Source organism: Ovis aries, unplaced genomic scaffold (assembly GCF_016772045.2).
Source record: "Ovis aries strain OAR_USU_Benz2616 breed Rambouillet unplaced genomic scaffold, ARS-UI_Ramb_v3.0 scaffold_244, whole genome shotgun sequence".
Classification (NCBI taxonomy): Eukaryota; Metazoa; Chordata; class Mammalia; order Artiodactyla; family Bovidae; genus Ovis; species Ovis aries.
Window position 1 is genome coordinate 134007 of NW_024599818.1, and position 22899 is coordinate 156905.

The window sequence follows — 22899 nt, forward strand, 5'->3', positions numbered from 1 at the left end:
GTGAAGAGGAACTAAAAATCCTCTTGATGAAAGTGCAAGAGGAGAGTGAAAAAGTTGCCTTAAAGGAACAACATTCAGAAAGCGAAGATCATGGCATCGGTCCCATCACTGCATGGGAAATAGATGGGGAAACAGTGGAAACAATGTCAGACTTTATTTTGGGGGGGCTCCAAAATCACTGCAGGTGGTGACTGCAGCCATGAAATTAAGATGCTTACTCCTTGGAAGAAAAGTTATGACCAACCTAGATAGCATATTGAAAAGCAGAGACATTACTTTGCCGACTAAGGTCCATCTAGTCAAGGCTATGGTTTTTCCAGTGGTCATGTATGGATGTGAGAGTTGGACTGTGAAGAAGGCTGAGTGCCGAAGAATTGATGCTTTGAACTGTGGTGTTGGAGAAGACTCTTGAGAGTCCCTTGGACTACAAGGAGATCCAACCAGTCCTTTCTAAATGAGATCAGCCCTGGGATTTCTTTTGGAAGGAATGATGCTAAAGCTGAAACTCCAGTAGTTTGGCCACCTCATGAGAAGAGTTGACTCATTGGAAAAGACTCTGATGCTGGGAGGGATTGGGGGCAGGAGGAGAAGGGGACAACAGAGGATGAGATGGCTGGATGGCATCACCAACTCAATGGATGTGAGTTTGAGTGAACTCCGGGAGTTGGTGATGGACAGGGAGGCCTGGCGTGCTGTGATTCATGGGGTCGTGAAGAGTCGGACATGACTGAGCAACTGAACTGAACTGAACCCCAGATTCTTCTCTGTAGGGCAATGCAAGAATTTCAAGGTTCTTAGCTCTGAGCTTCAGAGCTGAAAGTACTTTGACGATGCCTCTAGCATAGAACTCTGGAGAGCTGCCCACAGCCTGACCCCATCTGTGCCCTTGGGTTTGTGTTCAGGTCTCCTTGCAGCCTCTCTCACTGTGTCACTCAGGGCGCAGTAGTACACAGCTGAGTCTGATGTTTTCACGGAGGATTTCTGCAGGTGGAAGGAGCTGTCACTCGAGATATGAGTGGCTTCAAAGCCTCTGCTGGTCACCTTCTCGTTTCCTAATGAGCTTTTCAGGAGCAGCTCAAGCTCTTTGTTTTGGTACTGGACATACCAGAAAAGAGAAACTGAATAGCTGGACTGATAAGTACACTTCAGAGTCAGAGATGCCGTCTCGGGGAGGGTAACAACACTTTCTGTCTGGGTCACCGAGTCTGCACTGGTCCCTCCTTAAAGAAAAAAACCACACACACACACACACAGTAAGACTTTGTTAAGTTGGCTAAGGAAGAGGGACCATCTCCCGCTTGATAGAGGTTACATGACATCCTAAAACAAAGGACTAGAACATCTTAGAAATTTTAAATAAACGTTACTCACGCATTATCAACAAGGTCACAAGTCCTAAGTACAAAGCCGAGAGCATAGCTGGCTCAGAAGCAGTGGAGGCTGAGTTTGGGGATACACGAAAGTTGAAAAAACTACTCCTCTAGTTTCTTGATCCTTTGTTGAAATCTTCAAGAAAATCTTGGTTCATGTGTTATGCAAGACAAACTCCCCTACAGGATCATGCTGTAGGATGAGCAAGAGAGAAAGTTTCTCAGAATTGAAAGATGAATTTATTATCAAACCACCAACGAAAGGGAGCAGCGCCCTCTGTCGTTCTCCCTCTGTTTCTGCAGTCTGCTGTACATCTTTTGGTATTTACCCTGAAAAGGAGCTCAGTTCAGTTCAGTCGTTCAGTCGTGTCCGACTCTTTGCAACCCCATGAATTGCAGCATGCCAAGCCTCCCTGTCCATCACCAACTGCCGGAGTTCATCCAAACCCATGTCCACCGAGTCGGTGATGCCATCCAGCCATCTCATCCTCTGTCGTCCCCTTCCCCTCCTGCCCCCAATCCCTCCCAGCATCAGAGACTTTTCCAATGAGTCAACTCTTTGCATGAGGTGGCCAAACTACTGGAGTTTCAGCTTTAGCATCAGTCTTTCCAAAGAACACCCAGGACTGATCTCCTTCAGAATAGACTGGTTGGATCTCCTTGCAGTCCAAGGGACTCTCAAGAGTCTTCTCCAACACCACAGTTCAAAAGCATCAATTCTTCAGCACTCAGTTGTCTTCACAGTCCAACTCTCACATCCATACGTGACTACTGGAAAAACCATAGCCTTGACTAGACAGACCTTTGTTGGCAAAGTAATGTCTCTGCTTTTGAATATGCTGTCTAGGTTGGTCATAACTTTCCTTCCAAGGAGTAAGCATCTTAATTTCATGGCTGCAGTCACCATCGGCAGTGATTTTGGAGCCAAAAAAATAAAGTCTGAAACTGTTTCCACTGTTTCCTATCTATTTGCCATGATGTGATGGGACCAGATGTCATGATCATTGTTTTCTGAATGTTAAGCTTTAAGCCAACTTTTTCACTCTCCTCTTGCACTTTCATCAAGAGGCTTTTGAGTTCCTGTTCACTTTCTGCCATAAAAGTGGTGTCATCTGCATATCTGAGGTTATTGATATTTCTCCCAGCAATCTTGATTTCAGCTTGTGCTTCTTCCAGCCCAGCGTTTCTCATGATGTTCTCTGCACATAAGTTAAATAAGCAGGGTGACAATATACAGCCTTGACATACTCCTTTTCCTATTCGGAACCAGTCTGTTGTTCCATGTCCGGTTCTAACTCTTGCTTCCTGACCTGCATACAGGTTTCTCAAGAGGCAGGTCAGGTGGTCTGGTATTCCGATCTCTTTCAGAATTTTCCACAGTTTATTGTGATCCACACAGTCAAAGGCTTTTGCATAGTCAAGAAAGCAGAAATAGATGTTTTTCCTGGAACTCTCTTTTATTTTTGATGATCCAGCAGATGTTGGCAATTTGATCTCTGGTTCCTCTGCCTTTTCTAAAACCAGCTTGAACATCTGGAAGTTCACGGTTTATGTATTGCTGAAGCCTGGCTTGGAGAATTTTGAGCATTACTTTAACTAGCATGTGAGATGAGTGCAATTGTGTGGTAGTTTGAGCATTCTTTGGCATTGCCTTTCTTTGGGATTGGAATGAAAACTGACCTTTTCCAATCCTGTGGCCACTGCTGAGTTTTCCAAATGTGCAGGCATATTGAGCACAGCACTTTCACAGCATCATCTTTCAGGATTTGAAACAGCTCAACTGGAATTCCATCACCTCCACTAGCTTTGTTCATAGTGATGCTTTCTAAGGCCCACTTGACTTCACATTCCAGGATGTCTGGCTCTAGGTGTGTGATCACACCATTGTGATTAGATATCTCCTATGATGGAGATGGCTGAGATTTGTTCTCACTGGAGAACACTTATACCTGCATACGGATTTGTCTTCTTTGCTTAATGTACTCGGCCAGCCTTATCCTCATAAACTGACAGAGTGCCTAATTTCAGCAAGATATCCGCACAACATTTCTTCTGAGGAAGAAACTATTTTCACAGCAAAAGGTTACAGCCATGGGCACACACCCACAGAATTATTTATCTTACCATATACCCTGTCATCCAGAAATGGCTGACCTGATTAAATTTAGAATGGCTTACTGGTTCTATGGGCTTCCCAGGTGGCACAGTGGTAAAGGATCCACCTGCCAATACAGGAGATGCAAGAAACACAGGTTTGAGCCCTGGGTCATTAAGTCCCCTGGGGTAGGAAATGCAACCCACTCCAATATTCTTGCCTGAAAAATTCCAGGGACAGAGGAGCCTGGTGGACTATAGTTCCTGCGGCCACAAAGGGGACAGCATGACTGAGCACTCACACACACACTGATTCTATAATAGCACCAGTTGAAAAACAGCTCTAAAAATATGGCATTCTGTCTCTTCAGATGCAATGCATGCTTTATAGCGGAGATAAGTAATGGTGTTGTCTCCCTATAGGCAGAATGCATGATTCCAGAAATCAAGGAGGTGGCACTGGGAGTGGACCCCTCACTGTTATCTTCAGTAACTCACTAGCAAGATTTTTGCATGTAATGTTTGTAACTTTGAGTTGTATTAGTTCTTATTCTCTAAAAGAAATAATGCTTTCACCAGGGAACACAGCAATGGTTTCATTGAACTGGAAGATAAGACTTCCATGTGGCTATTTGGGTTATATATGTCTCACAACCAATGAATAGAAAATGAGGTTACTCTAGTGACTACAGTGGTTGATACCAATTACCAAGGAGGAATGGGTTGTTGCTACATATCAAATATAAAAAGGACTATGTCTGGAACCCAGGAGACTTCCTAGGGGAGCCTCTTGGCACTTCCATGACCAATACTAAAGGTTAATGTTAAATTACAACAACCAATAAAAAGACAAGATTTTTGAGTACTCAGATCCTTTGAGAATGAAGAATTGGGTCACACCACTAGGTAATGGCTCTGAGCAGGGAAAATATAAAACGTGTAATAAGAAAAAATGTCATCTATATCAATTGCAGCATCACCACCAAATCAGGAACCAAAGAATGTAATAGTTTTCTACATTTTCTTCTTGCTCTTTACTTTCATGTGTTCCTCTGCCTACACTCCTATTTCCTGCTTCCTTCTCCTCACATTATTCTATATACCACTTGAGAGAGATTAACTTTAGAATTTAGTCTGCGTATAACAGAATTTTCAGTGGAATTCCCTCTGAATTTTAGAAGTAATTAATACAGCCAGTGATCCGTAGTGACTGTTGGGACCACAGGTCTCCTCATTTGAGAGAAAGGATGAGAACTTCTTCACCTGTTCAAAGGATAGACTTAGCTTGTGAGATGGAAACAGAGTCATTTCACCATTGCTTGAAAGTTAACTGTGTGTGGAGGAGTGTGTATGAAAGATGTGCCAGTTATCAGCTTATTGCCTTTGAACTACAAATTCTCCCTTCGTAGATTCAGAGGGTAATTCTGGACATGCGCCTTGTAAACATTTCTCCTTGCCAGCTGGCGCGATGTTAAGCTTTGTCGGTAGAGAGGATGGAAAGGACCCGGCAGAAAGAGGCAGCTTCTCTTCCGGGTCCCGGGATGTGCTCCGCACTTCTTGTTCCGGGGTGCTTGGCTGTCCTGTGGGGCACCTGTGACGCTCACGTCCAGCAACGTTTAGTGACAGTCCCCGGGTGCTTTCTTGGCAAGTTTCACAGGCACCCGAGCAAGTTCAGCAGTGCTCCTTTGCCAGCTTCCTACAAACTGTTCTAGAACCCTGGGAGCTGTTCTTCTGCTTGTTAGTCGTGTTCTCTGGCACCTCGGCAAACTTCCCCATCCAGCAGGCTACAGTCACACACTCCCCAGTGAAGCCTGAGTCACCACTGTGATAGGAGAAGAGAGTACATATTATAATGTGTTACTTTCTGTGAAACTCTGGCGTAGTTCTAAAGATAACAGTGCCTCCCTACAGATGCTATTCTTATGTTCTTTAGAGTTCTTTCTAGAGTTCTTTAGAGTTCATTAGTAAATAATGCTCTGCTATTTGTTAATAATTCTTTATATTAAACTTTCCTTTTCAACTTGCCAAGATTTTTCTCCTGATGGTCCCTGTTTGGATGGTATGAGTCCATCAAGTGCATGAGAAGAAAGGCATCAGCTGCAGAAAGATCAGCAACCACATGTCAGGAAGCACCATTCTACTTTTAAGGAATTTCAGCCTGTGGTGATGATACTCGTGGGTGTGGATAAGGTGGCAGCAGAGTCGGAGAAATGGGACTGTATCACTTAAACCTGTGGAGCCCATCTGGGCCAAGAAGAGAATTTTCATGCTGTTACGTAGTTTTATTTCAGAAGTATATTTCCAGGTACTAATATCTAAAATAAATACATTTACTATTTAAAAATTAACTTATACAGAATAGCTAATGAGAATTCCCTTAAAAAAAATTATACAGCTAGTTGACAACTGATGTCAACTCTGTACCTGAGAGGTAAATTCAGTGTCAGTCTCTAGAGAGACAGCGCCCCACGGTGGTCAAATAGGGAACATGGAAATGCTTTCTGTAAGGGGTTTGCGCTCTGCTTCTCTTGTGAAGCCGGGTACTGTGTTACCCAGAGCACAGTAATACACAGCTGAGTCTTCCTCCTGAGTCGAGTGTTTTTTCAGATGGAAGGATGCCTCAGCCCGGCTGAGCTCAGCAGTGAAACCCTGGATGCTCTCTCTTGAGGTGTGTTTCAGGAGTAACTGGAGGTGCTGTCTGGGGTACTGGACGTACCAGAAGAGCACGGGACTCCCAGAATACAAATAGCTGCACTTCACCTGCACGGGGTCCCCTTCAGACACAGAGATGTGGCTCTCAGGCTGAGTCACTGTCTGGGCTCTTGTTCTTCCTGTAACACAAATTCTGGGTCAGGGGTTGACTTTCAAACAGAGCAAAATATTTTGTTAAGCCAATTCTGAATCAGAAGACCACAGTAAGATAAAATAAAAAGAGACTTTACTCACCAAGTGTGAATATCATCATAAGCACTGAGATGAGGGCGCGCTTCATATCTGAGCTCTGAGGAAGCAGGAGGCTCCTTTCTGCAGGTTTTTCCTAGAAACAATTCAGCCACATGGACACCCTGACAGAGCAGTGAGTGGGTTTACAGGGCATGCAAAGTAAAAGCTCTTCCTCAAAGGGCTGGTGGCTTTCTGGCTTTCTATAGAGTTCAAGATGTGTAGCATCTTCCTCTAGAGGCCAAATATGATACTGCAGGTAATCTCAGGCTTCAGGAAGACAAATTCTGAAACAAAATGGAGAGGAATTTCCTCGTTAGAAAGACAAAGTGTAATGCTATGTTAAGTAAAGAAGCTGGTTGCCAGAAAGATCCAGACATCGATGGAACATAATAGAAAGTCCAAACATACAAATTACTTACGAAAGTTTAGTTATTAATAAATAGGAAAAAGATGGCATATTCAATAAAATATGCCCCACGAAATGGAGAGTCATGTAGAGATTAACAAATAAATTTGGACGCCTACCTTAGCATCTGTTATTAAATAAATTCTAAATATAGATAATATTTTTAAGTAATAGCTATTTTTTGATAAATTTAGGATGATCGTGAATTTTCTAAGCATGAAAGTCAGGAAGAGTATAGGAAAATATTAGCAGGTCAGATTTCACAGAAATTTAAGCTTCTGTACAGGTTTGTTAATGAAATGCTTAAGCATGACCATACCGAGTTATTTTCCATTCATCATCATTGATTCTGACCTTCCTCATACCATGAATGGGCCTTTAGAATTTTAGATCTACAGTTTTTTTTTTTTTTTAATAGTTCATTAACAAGGTAACAATCATTTGAACTAAAAAGAAGGCAATTCTAGAAAGAGGGTAGGTTTAAAATGTTCCTGATCCCCTGTGTTTAGCCAAGGAGCTTTCTGTTGAAGCCAGCCAACGCTGTGCCAACAGAGCTCAAGTGAGTTATTCCACTGGGGCTCATAATAAATCTAGGGTCAGTAGCAAGTAACTCCAGGATAGAGCAGAAAACTATAGGTTATGAAGAAAGCTTTGCATGCAGAGATCAGTGGACCTCTAAGGAAGCTAGTTCTTTTACGAAAGTCTTTTCTCTAGCCCCCAAATAGCTGAGAAGAAAGTAGCAGGTGGAGTCCCATCTATCCTAAATGGAGAGGAGTACAATGAGATCGGAGAGCAAAGACATGTTTTTCTAGTTTTTCAGGAAGGTACTGGCACTGGTGCTGAGACCAATGTCTTACTGCCTAAGACACTGCTGGTCACAGGTACAGAAATATCTAGGCTTTTCACTCTCACAGCATTGCCTCCACTTTAAGTGCCCAGGCAATCAGACATGTCAGAAAGGAGTAAAGAAAGGGAAAGGATACTTCAGAGAAAAATAAGGGCTTCATCTGGGGAAAATAAAGTCTGAAAAAATGATCAGGGTCAGTGACCCAATTTCCCTAGCCAAGAATCAGTACACAAAATTTTCAGTGATTGAGAATTCATTTACAAGGAAGCTCTCACAAAGGACTATCTCACTGAATGCATTGTTTATTTACTGAATCCTCTTGAGGGAATAAATACAATTAAATAAAATTAGGAGAATTATTGGAGAGGGCAATGGCACCCCACTCCAGTACTCTTGCCTGGAAAACCCCATGGATGGAGGAGCCTGGAAGGCTGCAGTCCATGGGGTCACTAGGAGTCGGACACGACTGAGTGACTTCACTTTGACTTTTCACTTTCATGCATTGGAGAAGGAAATGGCAACCCACTCCAGTGTTCTTGCCTGGAGAATCCCAGGGATGGGGGAGCCTGGTAGGCTGCTGTCTATGGGGTCGCGCAGAGTTGGACACGACTGAAGCAACTTAGCAGCAGCAGCAGCAGAATTATGAAAACCTCAGACATAATTATCATGAAAAAATAGAGTGTCTCCAACAAGATTTTGACTGATGGAAGAGAAGCAGGACATGTACATGATGGCCACCTGACTTCAATTCCACCTCCCTTCTGCTTCTCTCCAGCATTTTCCCCACTCACCTTGCAAGTACATCACACTGATTCTGCTCTGTAACTATGAAGCAGGGGCCACAATTCAAGTCGCTGTCTCCTATTTCTTTCTCCCCAGATCTTTTCTTTTTTCTCTTTTCTGTGCACTACTTCTCTTCTGTTTCATCTTCTCATCTCCTTTTTTTCTTTCTTTCTTTCTTTTTTTTTTTTTTGTCTCTGAGAGAAATGGAGGTGTAATAGAAGGTAGAAATCACTGGAATAATTGTGAAATGACAGTAAGGCTCATATTTTACAATTTTTAGTCATGAGTATCAAAACTCTAGATAGGTAATGCAGGTGATTTCTTCTTGAACTTTTAGTTTTACCGTGGCCCTAATCTGATGCTCAGTTCTGCTGGGGAATCATCTCTTTACACCACTCAAAGCAACAGATCTTCCTCACAGATGAGTATATAGAGATGCCCCAGTTCCCCATCTGACTAGTTCAGATGTTTTCCTAACTGCCGGAAACCCTAATTCAAATGTTCGCCAAGATTCGTCTCAAACCATGAGAAAATTGTGTCGTTTGGTGTAGCTTAAAGTGCCCCCTAGTGGTCTAAAATTGTTGGGTCAACTAGCTCATCAGCAGCCACTAGCCCTCCGTTCTCTCTTGAGGACCATTTACAAATTATCAGGAACAAAAGACCTGTCAGCTTGGGTGGGGATTTTTTAAGTAAACTTATTCCTTCTTCAAAATGTCAGTTAATGGAAACTACTATCTTAAACTATTTTATCAAATTGCATCTTCAAAGTTGAATGTGATTTTCCCAATCTATTTCAAAATAAGTCCACAATAAATTATCAAAGGTTTTCTATGAGATCTTTTTCTAAGTCTTTAAAACTTAAAAACTGAATTCAGCTTTGTCTACTTACAAGACGTTGCAGTATAATAGGAAAGACAAGGACATGTGTGTATGTGTGTGTATTCATATACAAAGTGGCGCATGAGATCGTACTAAATGAATCCAGAAATAAGGAGACATTTCTTATAACAGAGAACAGTCACACAAAAATTAATGAGAACAAAATCGCTTTGTCTTTTTCCTGGAAATGATAGAAAGGAATGTCATCAGAGGTTACGTAGAGATATTGGGTTGGGAGGAGACTAAAGACTAGAGACACTGTCTAGATGAAAATAAGAGTAGGAGATGGACAGACAGGTGGAAGTAATTTGGGAGATATGAGGTAAAGTGTTCTATTCTATTATGCATTTCAAACTTTTAAAGGACATATGAATATATTATTCACCTATCTCTCCTCTCTATATGTAATAGTATACAGTTTGCAGCTTGAGTTATGGAACTCAGTTACACATCCTGATGACCGACTGATGCTAACACCCTGCTTCATAATAATTAAGTCCCCTTTATACGAACCTTCGAGTTTGAAACTTTCAAAGATGCAAACATGCATTCTCGTGTCCAGTCACTTAAGTCAGTTCACATATCTGGTGTAATTTTCAAGGTACTGTAATTTTATTTTGTTTTCTTTATTTTTGTATTTGTCTTTTATGTATTATTTGTGTGAAAAGTGTTATAAACCTATTACAGTACAGTACTATAAAATCGATTGCGTTAGTTGGACAAAGCTAGCTTTGTTGTACTTACAAACAAATTGGAGTTGTGCACACGCTCTCAGGATGGAACTCATTTGTATGTAGGGGGCTTAACATAGAATAGATTTGAAATACAGCTTTTGAATTCATTTTCTGAGAAACACTTTGTATTTCTTTTTTCCAACTATTACCACCCTCAAGTGCTGCAAAAAATGTTTCAAGCTTGTCTCCTGAGCAGAGGCCAGAATGAAGTGAAAGAGTAAGCTAGGTGGCTACCTGGAGGAAAGGCACTCACGGTACAGGAAGAATTGCTGCAGAGACCCCAGGGCAGGAAAGCAGTTGCCATGCCAGAGCAACATCAGGTGTGGTGAAGGTGGAGAGAGTAAGGAGGAGACAGTGACTCATGTCAGAGAGGGGGCAGGGAAGCAGATGGAGTAGTCTTACAGATTGCAGTGAGACTCTGCTTTTCATCTCAGTGAGATGAAAAACCACTGGAGAGTTGTGAGCACAGAAGCCACATGATCTGAATTATGTTCTCAGAAGCTCACTCTGCTGGGTGGAGACCAGACTGAAGAGGGGCAAGAAGGAAAGAAGAGACACCAAGTAGGGTTATTACTGCCACCCCCAGGCAAGAGATGAGAGTGGCTTGGATCAGGTAAGAGCAGAGTTGGAAGTAAAAAGTGATGAATTCTGGGCCTGCTTTAAAGAAAGAGCTAATTGACTTTCCTAACAGATCAAATGGCAATATGAGAAAAATTGAGGAGATAAGGGCAACTTCAAGGTTTCTGACCAAGGTGATTAGAGAATTTCATAGACAGAGCTGCCTTTTCCTAAATGAGGATGAATTCACAAAAACCAGCTGGGAGGTGTGGAGGGTGAAGTTGCTGGAATGGTGGAAATCAGGAGATCACCTGGAGATATACCAAGAAGATGCCCCAATGGGGATGTCAGATAGATCATTTAATATACAAGTTCAGAAATCAGAGGAGCCAGGTGCGTTTCAGGTATAAATGCTGATATTTAAGTAGTTTTTAAAGCCAAGAGACTGGATATAATTAGCTGGAAATAAATTGTTGGTAGAAAGTAAAGAGTTCTAACAATAAGTTCTTGAGGTATTCCAATGTTTAGAGATCAGGGGGATGAAGGAAAAACCCTCAAAGGAGACTGAGAAGGAGCCACTGAAAACAGGAAGAGAACCAAGAAGGTGCTCGGTCTCTAAATCTAAATAAAGAATTTCAAGAGGGGAGCATGCTGTAATCTCAAATGTCATCACTATTTGCTATGAAAGTCATATGTTGAAATTCTAATCCCCCAATGTCATTGCATTTGAAGGTGGGGGTCTTTGAGAGGCAGTTAGGGTAGAGCCCTCGCCATGGGATTTGTGCCTTTATAAGAGACGTTAGACAGGCTGTTTCTCTCTCTTCTCTCCATGTGAAGCTACAATGAGAAGTGAGGAATCTATAAACTAGGAAAGGGATCTCACCAGAAACTCACCATGCTGGCACCCGGGCCTCAGACTTCCAGCCTCCAGAATGGTGAGAAACAAATACATCCATTTTGTTTATAACCCACCTGGTCTATTGTACTTTGGTCCAAACAAAGACACTGCTTCAAGTAGTTAAAAACAGTAGCTGGAACAATAAATGTAAACACAAATATAAATAGGCAAATTTTCCTATTGAGATACAGACACAATCTGAATAATATTCAAATCTTGTGTAGGAGACATAGAAATAATGCAATGAAGTGACAGAAATGTTAAAAGTCTGTGATTGGGCTCCCTGCTGGCCTCAGGTGATTCAGTGAGCAGCACATTCAAAAAAGGAAGGGTGGATATGAGTGTCATAGCAGATATGGGATGGGGAGAGATTATTCCTTTGTTTGGTGCTAAAGGGGAAAGAGTAAATTAGATCAGGGACTTTTACTTAACATCAGAAGAGAACATGTAACATTAATTATTTAATCAATGCAAATTAATTTAAAAAAACAGCAATTTTCTTTGTCAGTCAGAAAGTCTAAATATGACTTGGTCTCAGTATGAACAACTTTGATTTTTGTTAAAGCCATAAAAAAAACGACTTGGGCACCACATGTTTACGTGCAGAAAGGGAAAGTCCCATTCCAGTTGTCAATGGTCAGGACAGACAGGTATACGGTGCCACATTAAGGGGACCTCACACTAAGGAGAGTGTCAACAGAGGAGTATCTGTAGAGAAACTGAGCTACATTCTAACAGTAAAGAAAATATAGCACACGTATAAATAATTCTGGAAAGAATTGTGAGAAAAAGAAGAGCACACTTACTCATAAACTCAATAAAGCGGGAAGGAGTGAAGCCAGGAGAGCAGGGATGAGAAGAACTTCTGTAGGAACAGAGGACACAGCAGTAAATTGACGCAGACACTCAACACCGCAAAGCAATTAGCATCCCATGCAGGTAGGAGAGAGGGTCTGCATTCAAGGAGCACTGATTCTGTGGTCAAATAAGAAGATGCAACTCTAAAGGGGAAAGACTTCCCTACCCAACTTATGTTAGCATAGAGAACACTGAAACCTAATGCTGAAAAAAGTAAGCAGAGAAATCTCCACTGAAATGAAAGTCTGGTCAGCTGGGGTCCTTTTGACAAGGTCAAAACAACTTCCTTCTTTCTGAGCACTCCGTTGACTTCTACCAGTTTGAAATCAGTTCTCCCTTGTGCTTCTATTTACTTCTTGATCCTGTTGATAGACTTTCTTTCACATGTAAGACCAAATCATATGGTCAGATTGAAAGTTTATATGAAAATTAAAAAATGGGACCTAATTAAAATTAAAAGCTTTTGCACAACAAAGGAAACTATAAGCAAGGTGGAAAGACAGCCTTCAGAATGGGAGAAAATAATAGCAAATGAAGCAACTGACAAATAATCTCAAAAACATACAAGCAACTCCTGAAGCTCAATTCCAGAAAAATAAACGAGTCAATCAAAAAATGGGCCAAAGAACTAAACAGACATTTCTCCAAAGAAGACATACAGATGGCTAACAAACACATGAAAAGATGTTCAACATCACTTATTATCAGAGAAATGCAAATCAAAACCACAATGAGGAACCATTTCATGCCAGTCAGAATGGCTGGGATCCAAAAGTCTACAAGCAATAAATGCTGGAGAGGGTGTGGAGAGAGGGGGACCCTCTTACACTGTTGGTGGGAATGCAAACTAGTACAGCCACTATGGAGACCAGTGTGGAGATTACTTAAAACACTGGAACTAGAACTTCCATATGACCCAGCAATCCCACTGCTGGGCATACACACTGAGGAAGCCAGAATTGAAAGAGACACGTGGACCCCAATGTTCATCGCAGCACTGTTTATAATAGCCAGGACATGGAAGCAACCTAGATGTCCATCAGCAGACGAATGGATAAGAAAGCAGTGGTACATATACACAATGGAATATTACTCAGCCATTAAAAATAATATATCTGAATTAGTTTTAATGAGGTGGATGAAACTGGAGCCTATTATACAGAATGAAGTAAGCCAGAAAGAAAAACACCAACACAGTATCAGTTCAGTTAAGTTCAGTCCCTCAGTTGTGTCCGACTCTTTGTGACCCCATGAATCGCAGCACGCCAGGCCTCCCCGTCCATCACCAACTCCCGGACTTCACTCAGATTCACATCCATCGAGTCGGTGATGCCATCCAGCCATCTCATCCTGTCGTCCCCTTCTCCTCCTGCCCCCAATCCCTCCCAGCATCAGAGTCTTTTCCGGTGAGTCAACCCTTCTCATGAGGTGGCCAAAGTACTGGAGTTTCAGCTTCAGCATCATTCCCTCCAAAGAAATCCCAGGGCTGATCTCCTTCAGAATGGACTGGTTGGACCTCCTTGCAGTCCAAAGGACTCTCAAGAGCCTTCTCCAACACCACACTTCAAAAGGATCAATTTTTCAGTGCTCAGCTTTGTTCACAGTCCAACTCTCACATCCATACATGACCACTGGAAAAACCATAGCCTTGACTAGATGGGCCTTTGTTGGCAAAGTAATGTCTCTGCTTTTGAATATGCTATCTAGGTTGGTCATAACTTTCCTTCCAAGGAGTAAGTGTCTTTTAATTTCATGGCTGCAGTCACCATCTGTGGTGATTTTGGAGCCTCAAAAATAAAGTCTGACACTGTTTCCACTGTTTCTCCATCTATTTCCCATGAAGTGATGGGCCCGGATGCCATGATCTTCATCTTCTGAACACTGAGCTTTAAGCCAACTTTTTCGCTCTCCTCTTTCACTTTCAACAAGAGGCTTTTAGTTCCTCTTCACTTTCTGCCATGAGGGTGGTGTCATCTGCATATCTGAGATTATTGATATTTCTCCTGGCAATCTTGATTCCAGCTTGTGCTTCTTCCAGCCCAGTGTTTCTCATGATGTACTCTGCATAGAAGTTAAATAAGCAGGGTGACAATATACAGCCTTGACGTACTCCTTTTCCTATTGGAACCAGTCTGTTGTTCCATGTCCAGTTCTAACTGTTGCTTCCTGACCTGCATGCAGGTTTCTCAAGAGGCAGGTCAGGTGGTCTGGTATTCCCATCTCTCTCAGAATTTTCCACAGTTTCTTGTGATCCACACAGTCAAAGGCTTTGGCATAGTCAATAAAGCAGAAATAGATGTTTTCTGGAACTCTCTTGCTTTTTTGATGACCCAGTGGATGTTGGCAATTTGATCTCTGGTTCCTCTGCCTTTTCTAAAACCAGCTTGAACATCAGGGAGTTCACGGTTCACATATTGCTGAAGCCTGGCTTGGAGAATTTTGAGCATTACTTTATTGTCGTGTGAGATGAGTGCAATTGTGTGGTAGTTTGAGCATTCTTTGGCATTTCCTTTCTTTGGGATTGGAATGAAAACTGACTTTTCCCATCCTGCGGCCACGGCTGAGTTTCCCAAATTTGCTGGCATTTTGAGTGCAGCACTTTGACAGCATCATCTTTCAGGATTTGAAACAGTTCCACTGGAATTTCATCACCTCCACTAGCTTTGTTTGTAGTGATGTTTTCTAAGGCCCACTTGAGTTCACATTCCAGAATATCTGGCTATAAATGAGTGATCACACCATCGTGATTATCTGGGTCGTGAAGACCTTTTTGTACAGTTCTTCTGTGTATTCTTGCCACCTCTTCCTAAGGCCTTCTGCTTCTGTTAGGTCCATACCATTTCTGCCCTTTATGGAGCCCATCTTTGCATGAAATGTTCCCTTAGTATCTCTAATTTTCTTGAAGATATCTCTAGTCTTTCCCATTCTGTTGTTTTCCTCTATTTACTAATGCCTATATATGGAATTTAGAAAGATGATATTGATAACCCTTTATGCAAGATAGCAATAGAGACACAGATGTATAGAACAGTCTTTCGGACTCTGTGGTAAAGGGCGAGGGTGGGATGATTTGGGAGAATGGCATTGAAACATGTATATTATCATATGTGAAATGAATCGCCAGTCCAGGGTCGATGCATGATACAGAGTGCTTGGGGCTGGGATGACCCCGAGGGATGGGATGGGGAGGGAGGCGGGAGGAGGGTTCAGGATGGGGGACACATGTACACCCTTGGCGGGTTCATGTGAATGTATGACAGAACCAATACAGTATTGTAATTAGCCTCCAATTAAAATAAATAAATTTATATTTAAAAAAAGAGATTTTACATGATTCAAAATATCTAATCAAACATATGTACTCTCCTCCTTTCTCACCAAACTTCCCACTGGGATAAAATTTACAAGTATAAACAGGATGATACTAAATCCATAATGTGAAAATAATAAAAAGATGAAAGATATCAACAGTTCCCATAAAACAGAAAGTAGATGCGAGCATTCTGATGGGTGAGACAGAGAGGGAGAGAGCACAGCCCATAATGAACTATGAGAAGATTTTATTGGACATGCAAGTGAAGGAAACTTACTCCTTAGGAACCTATAGAGATTTTGGACTGAGAAAGGATAAGTGTGATGGAGGGCAGGGGGGACAGCTCATGAGTACGAATTGAAGGTCACTATGTGGAATAGCTATACTAGTCTCCCTGCTACTGGACCTATATGTGAGAAGCATAGTAGGCTAGCCTGTATGTGGGCACCTGATGTTCACTAAAGTTGAAATAAACACTTGGAATGCTGTTTTTTCCTGTGAGTACTTAACAGAGCTAAGTGAAGTGAAGTCACTCAGTCGTGTCCAACTCTTTGGGACCCCATGGACTGTAGCCTACCAGGCTCCTCTGTCCATGGGATTCTCCAGGCAATAGTACTAGAGTGGATTGCCATTTCCTTCTCCAGGGGATCTTCCAGACCCAGGGATCAAACCCAGGTCTCCCACATTGTAGACAGACGCTTTCCCTTCTGAGCTACCAGGGAAGTAACAGAGCTAAGCCACCTTCAAACTGATATTAGGTGGATAGGAGAGGAAGAAACAAGTTAATAAGCAGTTCTCTGCTCATTCATCCTAAAAACAAGCCTGCCAAGTAACATGGTAAGTCCACATGGCCAGACTACTGGCCAAGAAACCCATTCAGGAAGAAACTTTGTGGAGAACAGGGACACAATGACATAAGAAGTCCATCCCACTGCCCAGTTCTTCATTCTTAAATATAAACCAAGAACAAAGAAACACTAGTCATTAGTAAGTACAGATGGTGTCTCTTTCCATATCTTGAAGCACCAAGTCATCAACTGTGAATATGAGAGTCATATACCTGGAACCAAAGTTGTGGCAGAATGTCATGCTTTATGGTCTCGTATGGAAATGCACACTTGGAGAATGACCAAAGGATCTAATAATATAATGGTTCCTTGGTAACTACTCTCAAAAAATCTGGAGTCTTAGCTTTGAATAATAATTCTTTATATATTTTTTAAAATTTTCTCTCTTAAGTTCTTCACCATACATTATTTTAATTTTTCCAGATTGGTAAGAAATAGAAAGGGCTTCCTGGTGGCTCAGATGGTAAAGAATCCACCTGCAATTTGGGAGACTTGGATTCAATCCCTGCAATTTAAGAGGCCTTGGGAAGATCCCCTGGAAAAAGGAATGGTTACCCACTCCAGTACTCTGACCTGGAGAATTCCATGGACAGAGGAGCCTGGCAGACTACAGTTCATGGTGTCATAAAGAGTCAGACACAACTGAGCAGCTAACACTTTGACTTTCCACTTTTCCCAATTAACAAGAAGACTGTATAGTTCATGACGTCACAAAGAATTGGACGTGACTGAGTGACTCACTTTCACCTTCAAGAAATAGAGAAGGAAATTAACTTTTTAAATACAATAATTTTCAAGTCTACCATTTATTGAATGCACTCACATGACATGAGAGTTCCATGCTAGTAGCGGACACTGCTGGTGCTCAACCTAGACCCCCTTTTCCAGGCCAGTGGACCCAATTCCCAGCTGCTGCAAATGTTGGCTATGCTTGGCTCATGGCTGCCCTCTTTCCCAGAAAACTGATCTACACCAATAAACATCACCATTCTCCAGTAGAGTATACCCGTGCTCCAATGAGTGCCTTATTCTAAGATCCCCTGTATGGCCCCCTTGACTCAAGGTGGGAGGGATCAATTCTGCGGGGCATTTCATGCTCCAGAGACCCCCATGGAGTCAGGTTGGATCAAGAGTTCAGCTCAGCCACATTCATGTTTACCCTCTTCCCCTCCCCACTTAACTTGCTTGTCTTAAAATAAGATGGGTGTCAGAAATCCCAACTTTGGCTTTGTTAAGGAAGTCAACCTAAGACAATATGCTACCTCACTTAATCCTAAACCTATCCTGAAATATATATGAGTATAGCCTGAGATCAAGTCACTCATTAGCAACAAAAGATAATCAGACCAGCACCACAAACCAGGTTCTTTCCAGTGGCACCAAAAGACACACAAGTGGAAAGAGAATTCGAGTATCTTGAGCTCAATACATTTCATGCTCTTTCTCATCGCCTTTCAAGTGCCTTTTCCATGATTTGGAAATATTTCTGAGTCATAAGTTTCCAGACTGAGAATTTGAAGCGAATTCCGATTAGATTACATTCTTCTTTGCATGCTAAGTTGCTTCAGTTGTATCTGATTCTGTGCGACCCCATGGGCTGTAGCCTTTTATACTTTTACACCCTTTTAGTCAGTGACTATGTGAACAAAACTGAGTAAAAATCTTAATTAGTCATTTCCAGCTTTTCCCACTTTTTGGACTAAATAAACAATGTCATGTCTAACAGACCACTACTTCAGCTTTAAGACGACTGTGACGTCTAATTTTTTTCCCTGGATTTATTTGTTGTTGTTCGGTCACTCAGTCATATCTGACTCTTTGCGACCCCATGGACAGTAGCATGCCAGGCTTCCCTGTCCCTCACCATCTCCTAAGTCTTGCACAAACTCATGTCTATTGAGTCATCCAACCGTCTCTTCTACTGCCATCCCTTTCTCCCTGCCTTCAATCTTTCCCAGCATCAGGGTCTTCCAATGAGTCAGCTCTTTGCATCAGGTGACCAGGGTTAATTTCCTTTAGGACTGACGGTTTAATCTCCTTGCAGTCCAAGGGACTTTCAAGAGTCTTCAACACCACAGTTCGAAAGCATCAATTGATTTCCATCAGATCACAAACATTTTTCCCAGACTTTGGCATAAGTTATAGGACAATTCCACAGTGACAGTGAGTCAGGAGAGGGCGGATATTCATATCCCTGTTGGTATTCCCAGCTCTCTCACCAACATTTTCTAAAACATCCTCATACCATATGGTCTTTGATAACTGATCCATGTAGGTCTTTAATCACCATAACATTGGTTACTCAGAGATCCTTCTCAGGAAACCTGTACCCCTACACCGTGCTGTGGGTGTGGGATATCCTATGGCTGTAGCTAATTCTCTCTACCATCCCCAGCCTCACTCACGCACATAGGAATCAGTGCGCTCTCCCACAAGGCTCACACCTGGAACTTTGAGTTCTACTCAGCCTTCACTCAAAAATGGCGACATGAACCTCTGATCTGAGTTCCTGCAACTGTCTAGGCTTTTTGTTTCAACCAGTTCTCACCTTCTGATGTTAATCCTTCCATCCACCCATCAAATGTATCCTTATCTAATCCACCAATGGGATTGCAGTTGCAGATGAAGATGGGTGAAGATGAGGTGGCAGATCTATAACTAAAATAATTCATGACTCACAGCTTTTTCAAAATAGTTGCTTAAGGCTCCTTTCTGGGACTTCCCTGGAGGTCCAGTGGTTAACACTTGGCCTTCCAATGCAGGGGGACTTTCCAATTCTCTTTCCACTTGTGTGCCTTCCAATCCCTGGTCTGGGCACTAAGATCCCACATGCTTCACAGCCAAAAAGCAAGAAACATAAAATAGAAACAACATTGTAACAAATTCAATAAAGGCTTTAAAAATGGTCCACATTAAAAAAAAAGACTTCTGCATTTATGTTTTCCCATTATTTCCTAAAGCAATGAATATCAAACATCTTGAATAACTACCTGAGGAAAGAGCAAAATGTACCAGGAACTATGAGGGAGTATCTCAGTTATCATATTAAAATATTGTCATATATAAAAGCATCATAATTCCAATTCCAGTGAGTAAAGTTATGGTACAAAACTAGAGTACAATGAGAAGATTGAAAAATATTTCAGTCATTCAGACCAAACTGTCTGTTTAATTTCCCTTCAGAATCAACTGTTTCAGAATTATTAAAATATTTCCCTAATCAAACCTTCTCCACGGTTACTCTTAATCCACATTTACATCTAGAGAGGTGACAGAATGTCTGTGCCCTGCAGCCTAAGCTCTCCAAGAGGCGCTGCCGGGGCCCCAGCAGGTTTGGGCACAGGCGGCAGGTGCCTGGGGAGCACTGTGTGCTCACTGCACAGAGGTAGGTGGCTGAGTCGCTGGGCTCGGAGTCTCTGATATGCAGGGAGACACGCTTGTTGGTTTTATTGGAGTGCGCTGTAAATTTTCCTTCCTCTTTGTCTTTGTTGAGATACACGTTCAGCAGAAACTCAGGTCCTTTCCCAGGGTACTGTCTGTACCATGCGAAGTACTGAGAATTACTGTCAGAATAAGTGCAGCCGAGAGAGGCGACGGCTCCCTCTGGGACAGGCAGAGATGCAGGACTCTGCTCCACGGTGTTCTGCGGGCTGCTCACCGCTGTGCAAAGAGACAGTGAACGCTCAGTCAAAGAAGGTGGGTTAGGTAGTGGATGCCTCCTCTCCAGAATTCAAGTTACCTTTTCACAGGCCTCCCACCTCTACCATCCCTTATTTAAGGGAAATAGTGTTCATGTTTCTCTGTAAGTCTAGAAGGGACAATGACTCCAAATAGTTATTTTATGGTCCCATAGAAATGCCCCAAACTTACAGATTAAGTGAAGCCACAGGATCACTAATAAAACTCTTGAGGATTTCATCATTCTTGCCTCCTCTGGTTTACTGAGGATTCAAATTTTAAGCCCTAAAAAAACAAACAAACAAAAGAAGAGTTGAGCTCAGACATTTCAATTCTTCTGCTTTAGAAATCATAAAAAGAGCCTGTTCTATCAAAGACAAAGAGACTTTTTCATTACCTGTGCAACACACCACCGAGCTCTCTCTCTCTCTCTCTCTCTCTCTCTCTCTCTCTCTCTCTCTCTCTCTCTCTCACACACACACACACACACACACAGGAAGGAATACATGAGCAGGGCCCCTGAGAAGACACTGCCATCTTGTGGACTCAAGACCCTGATCAAATAAATATTTGAAACATAGATCCTTACTATGGGAACTGATGAAAATAAAAATTTGCCACTTTAGTTAAATTAAGAATTTGAGAAGCATATGGTCCAAGTCAATGTGTGTGGGGATAGAGTGATGTCTACATGTGTGTTTTACATCAAATGGCAACACTTGTCTGATTAGAAGCAGCTTTATCAAATGGCCACTCTCTCACACTGAAAAACCAGGCCTAAGGTATTCTAGTGATAGAAGTCTGGGTGAGGCTCTCATGATTCAGGGGATCTGTGTAGCTTTTCTTCATATCAGGCCAACACTTCCTATCTTATTTCACTTCTATTTTTAAAAAATCTAATCTAACTCAAAAGAATCCTCTTAAGACACAATGACCTAAAATCTAACTGAACAAACGTGTTTCCAGCTCACAACTTGGGCAGATTTTTAACAAAGTCAAGGACTTAATTCTTAATTCCATTTTGTACCAGTGGCATATCTGTGTGGAAACATTGCTTAATTGGGCTGATGGTAGTAGTAGATGGACCAGCCTTCAGTACCTAGAGTGTAAATAAAACCCAAAGGACATGTTCATGAGTCTAATCCCCCTTCTTGAACAAAGCCCTGGCATCTCAGGATTAATCTCCAAAGTTATGGGTCTGGTATCAGTCTCTCTAACAAGCTTCCCTGGTGGCTCAGTGGTAAAGTATCCGCCTGCCAGTGCAAGAGACATGAGTTCAATCCCTGGGTCGAGAAGATTCCCCAGGAGAAGGAAATGGCAAGCCACTCCAGTATTCTTGCCTGGAAAATCCCATGGACAGAGAAGCCTGGCAAGGCTATAGTCCATGGGGCTGCAAAAGAGTCAGACATGACTTAGCAACTAGACAAGAGCAACAATAACTCTCTGCCTTTCTATTGTACCCTAACCACAAATCAGGTTTATCAGAGGGCTGCCTATGCAAGGAGCTTAACTGAGTCTAACGGAAAAAGAAGGGCAGACAAGTTCTGTTCCTTCCCATCTCACCTCCTGCCTCATGCCCTTGTAGAAGCTAGTGGTTAGGGACCAGCAATGCAACAGGTCCCTTTCTGCTCAAGAACTAGGTAAACAGTATCCATCAAAGATGGACTGGTCAGGTCCTCCCTATTCCCACCAAAGACTATGTAGGAAGTAGGATGAGGGAGAAGATGCTATCAGTGGGATCCTTTTCTTTAACAGAACATTGCTTTTGACAAAACTCACACAGCTATTTCTCACTCTTCTCCTCTTCTGGGAATCCTATACTTATGTCAGAAAATTTGACAGTGTCCCACAGGTCCTTTAGTCTCAGCTCATTTCTCTTCATTCTTTTTTCTTTCTGCTCTCTAACTGGACAATTTCAGTTAACCTACCTTCAAGTTCTTTATCCTGCCTATTCAAATGTACTGTTGAATTTTTCTTAGAAAATGTTCTCTTGTAACAATTTCTCTGTCCTGAGAGAGTGCTGAGTTTGTGACATGTAGAGAAGCCCTTTGCGTTAGTCCTTGAGGGAACCACAAGACAGGTTGAAACAGTGAAGCTCTGCTCTTTCATGACAAAGAGCTCTTCCCCTCCACCACCAGGAATTCACACTGGGGATGCAGGCAGCTATCTAAAAACTGTCATTGGATCCAGTGATGGAAAGATGGAAAAGGGTTAGTAAAAACACCACAGGGCTTTCCTACCAGGCGTTTCCTTTTACTTATATGTTTGCTCGGTTTCTGCACAACTTTCCATGGTGTTTGCCTCTATGAGCAGATAAATGTGCTAAAGTTTCCTGTCTTGCTAAGCTGTCCTATTTCCTGGACCTTTGGCTGCAGAAAGAAGACTTTTCATGGCCTTTTTGTCTACATCTGTTGGCATTTTCAGGTTCCTGGCTTCTCCAGGACTCACTTGGGTTACATGAGGCAAAAGAAAGCTCAGGAACTCACTGCTCTATCTTTCCTAAAGCCCCAAGTTCTTCAGCTAGTCTGGCTTCTCTCCAAATTCTTATGTTTTTCTTTTACATGTTGTCCAGGGTTTCTAACTGTCCTTAACAGGTTGAGTATTAAAAAAAAATACACCTACTACAGCTTGTCAGAAGTGGAAAGAAAGCATGATGCTTCCTTCTTTCCCTGAAGAGTGAACCTCTGACC

At 42.1% G+C, this 22899-nt stretch overlaps 3 gene segments (V, D, J or C); all 3 read right to left on the reverse strand.

Moving 5' to 3' along the window:
• Positions 1–246: 246 nt before the first annotated feature.
• LOC121818483 (T cell receptor alpha variable 18-like) lies at positions 247–1572 on the reverse strand. The segment is given in 2 exon segments: positions 247–1220; positions 1372–1572. Coding segments are annotated over 2 exon segments (459 nt in total).
• A 3979-nt stretch (positions 1573–5551) lies between these two features.
• LOC121815984 (T cell receptor alpha variable 16-like) lies at positions 5552–6542 on the reverse strand. The segment is given in 2 exon segments: positions 5552–6295; positions 6411–6542. Coding segments are annotated over 2 exon segments (402 nt in total).
• A 10779-nt stretch (positions 6543–17321) lies between these two features.
• Positions 17322–20587, reverse strand: LOC114115757 (T cell receptor alpha variable 12-2-like). The segment is given in 2 exon segments: positions 17322–20191; positions 20402–20587. Coding segments are annotated over 2 exon segments (492 nt in total).
• Positions 20588–22899: the final 2312 nt, after the last annotated feature.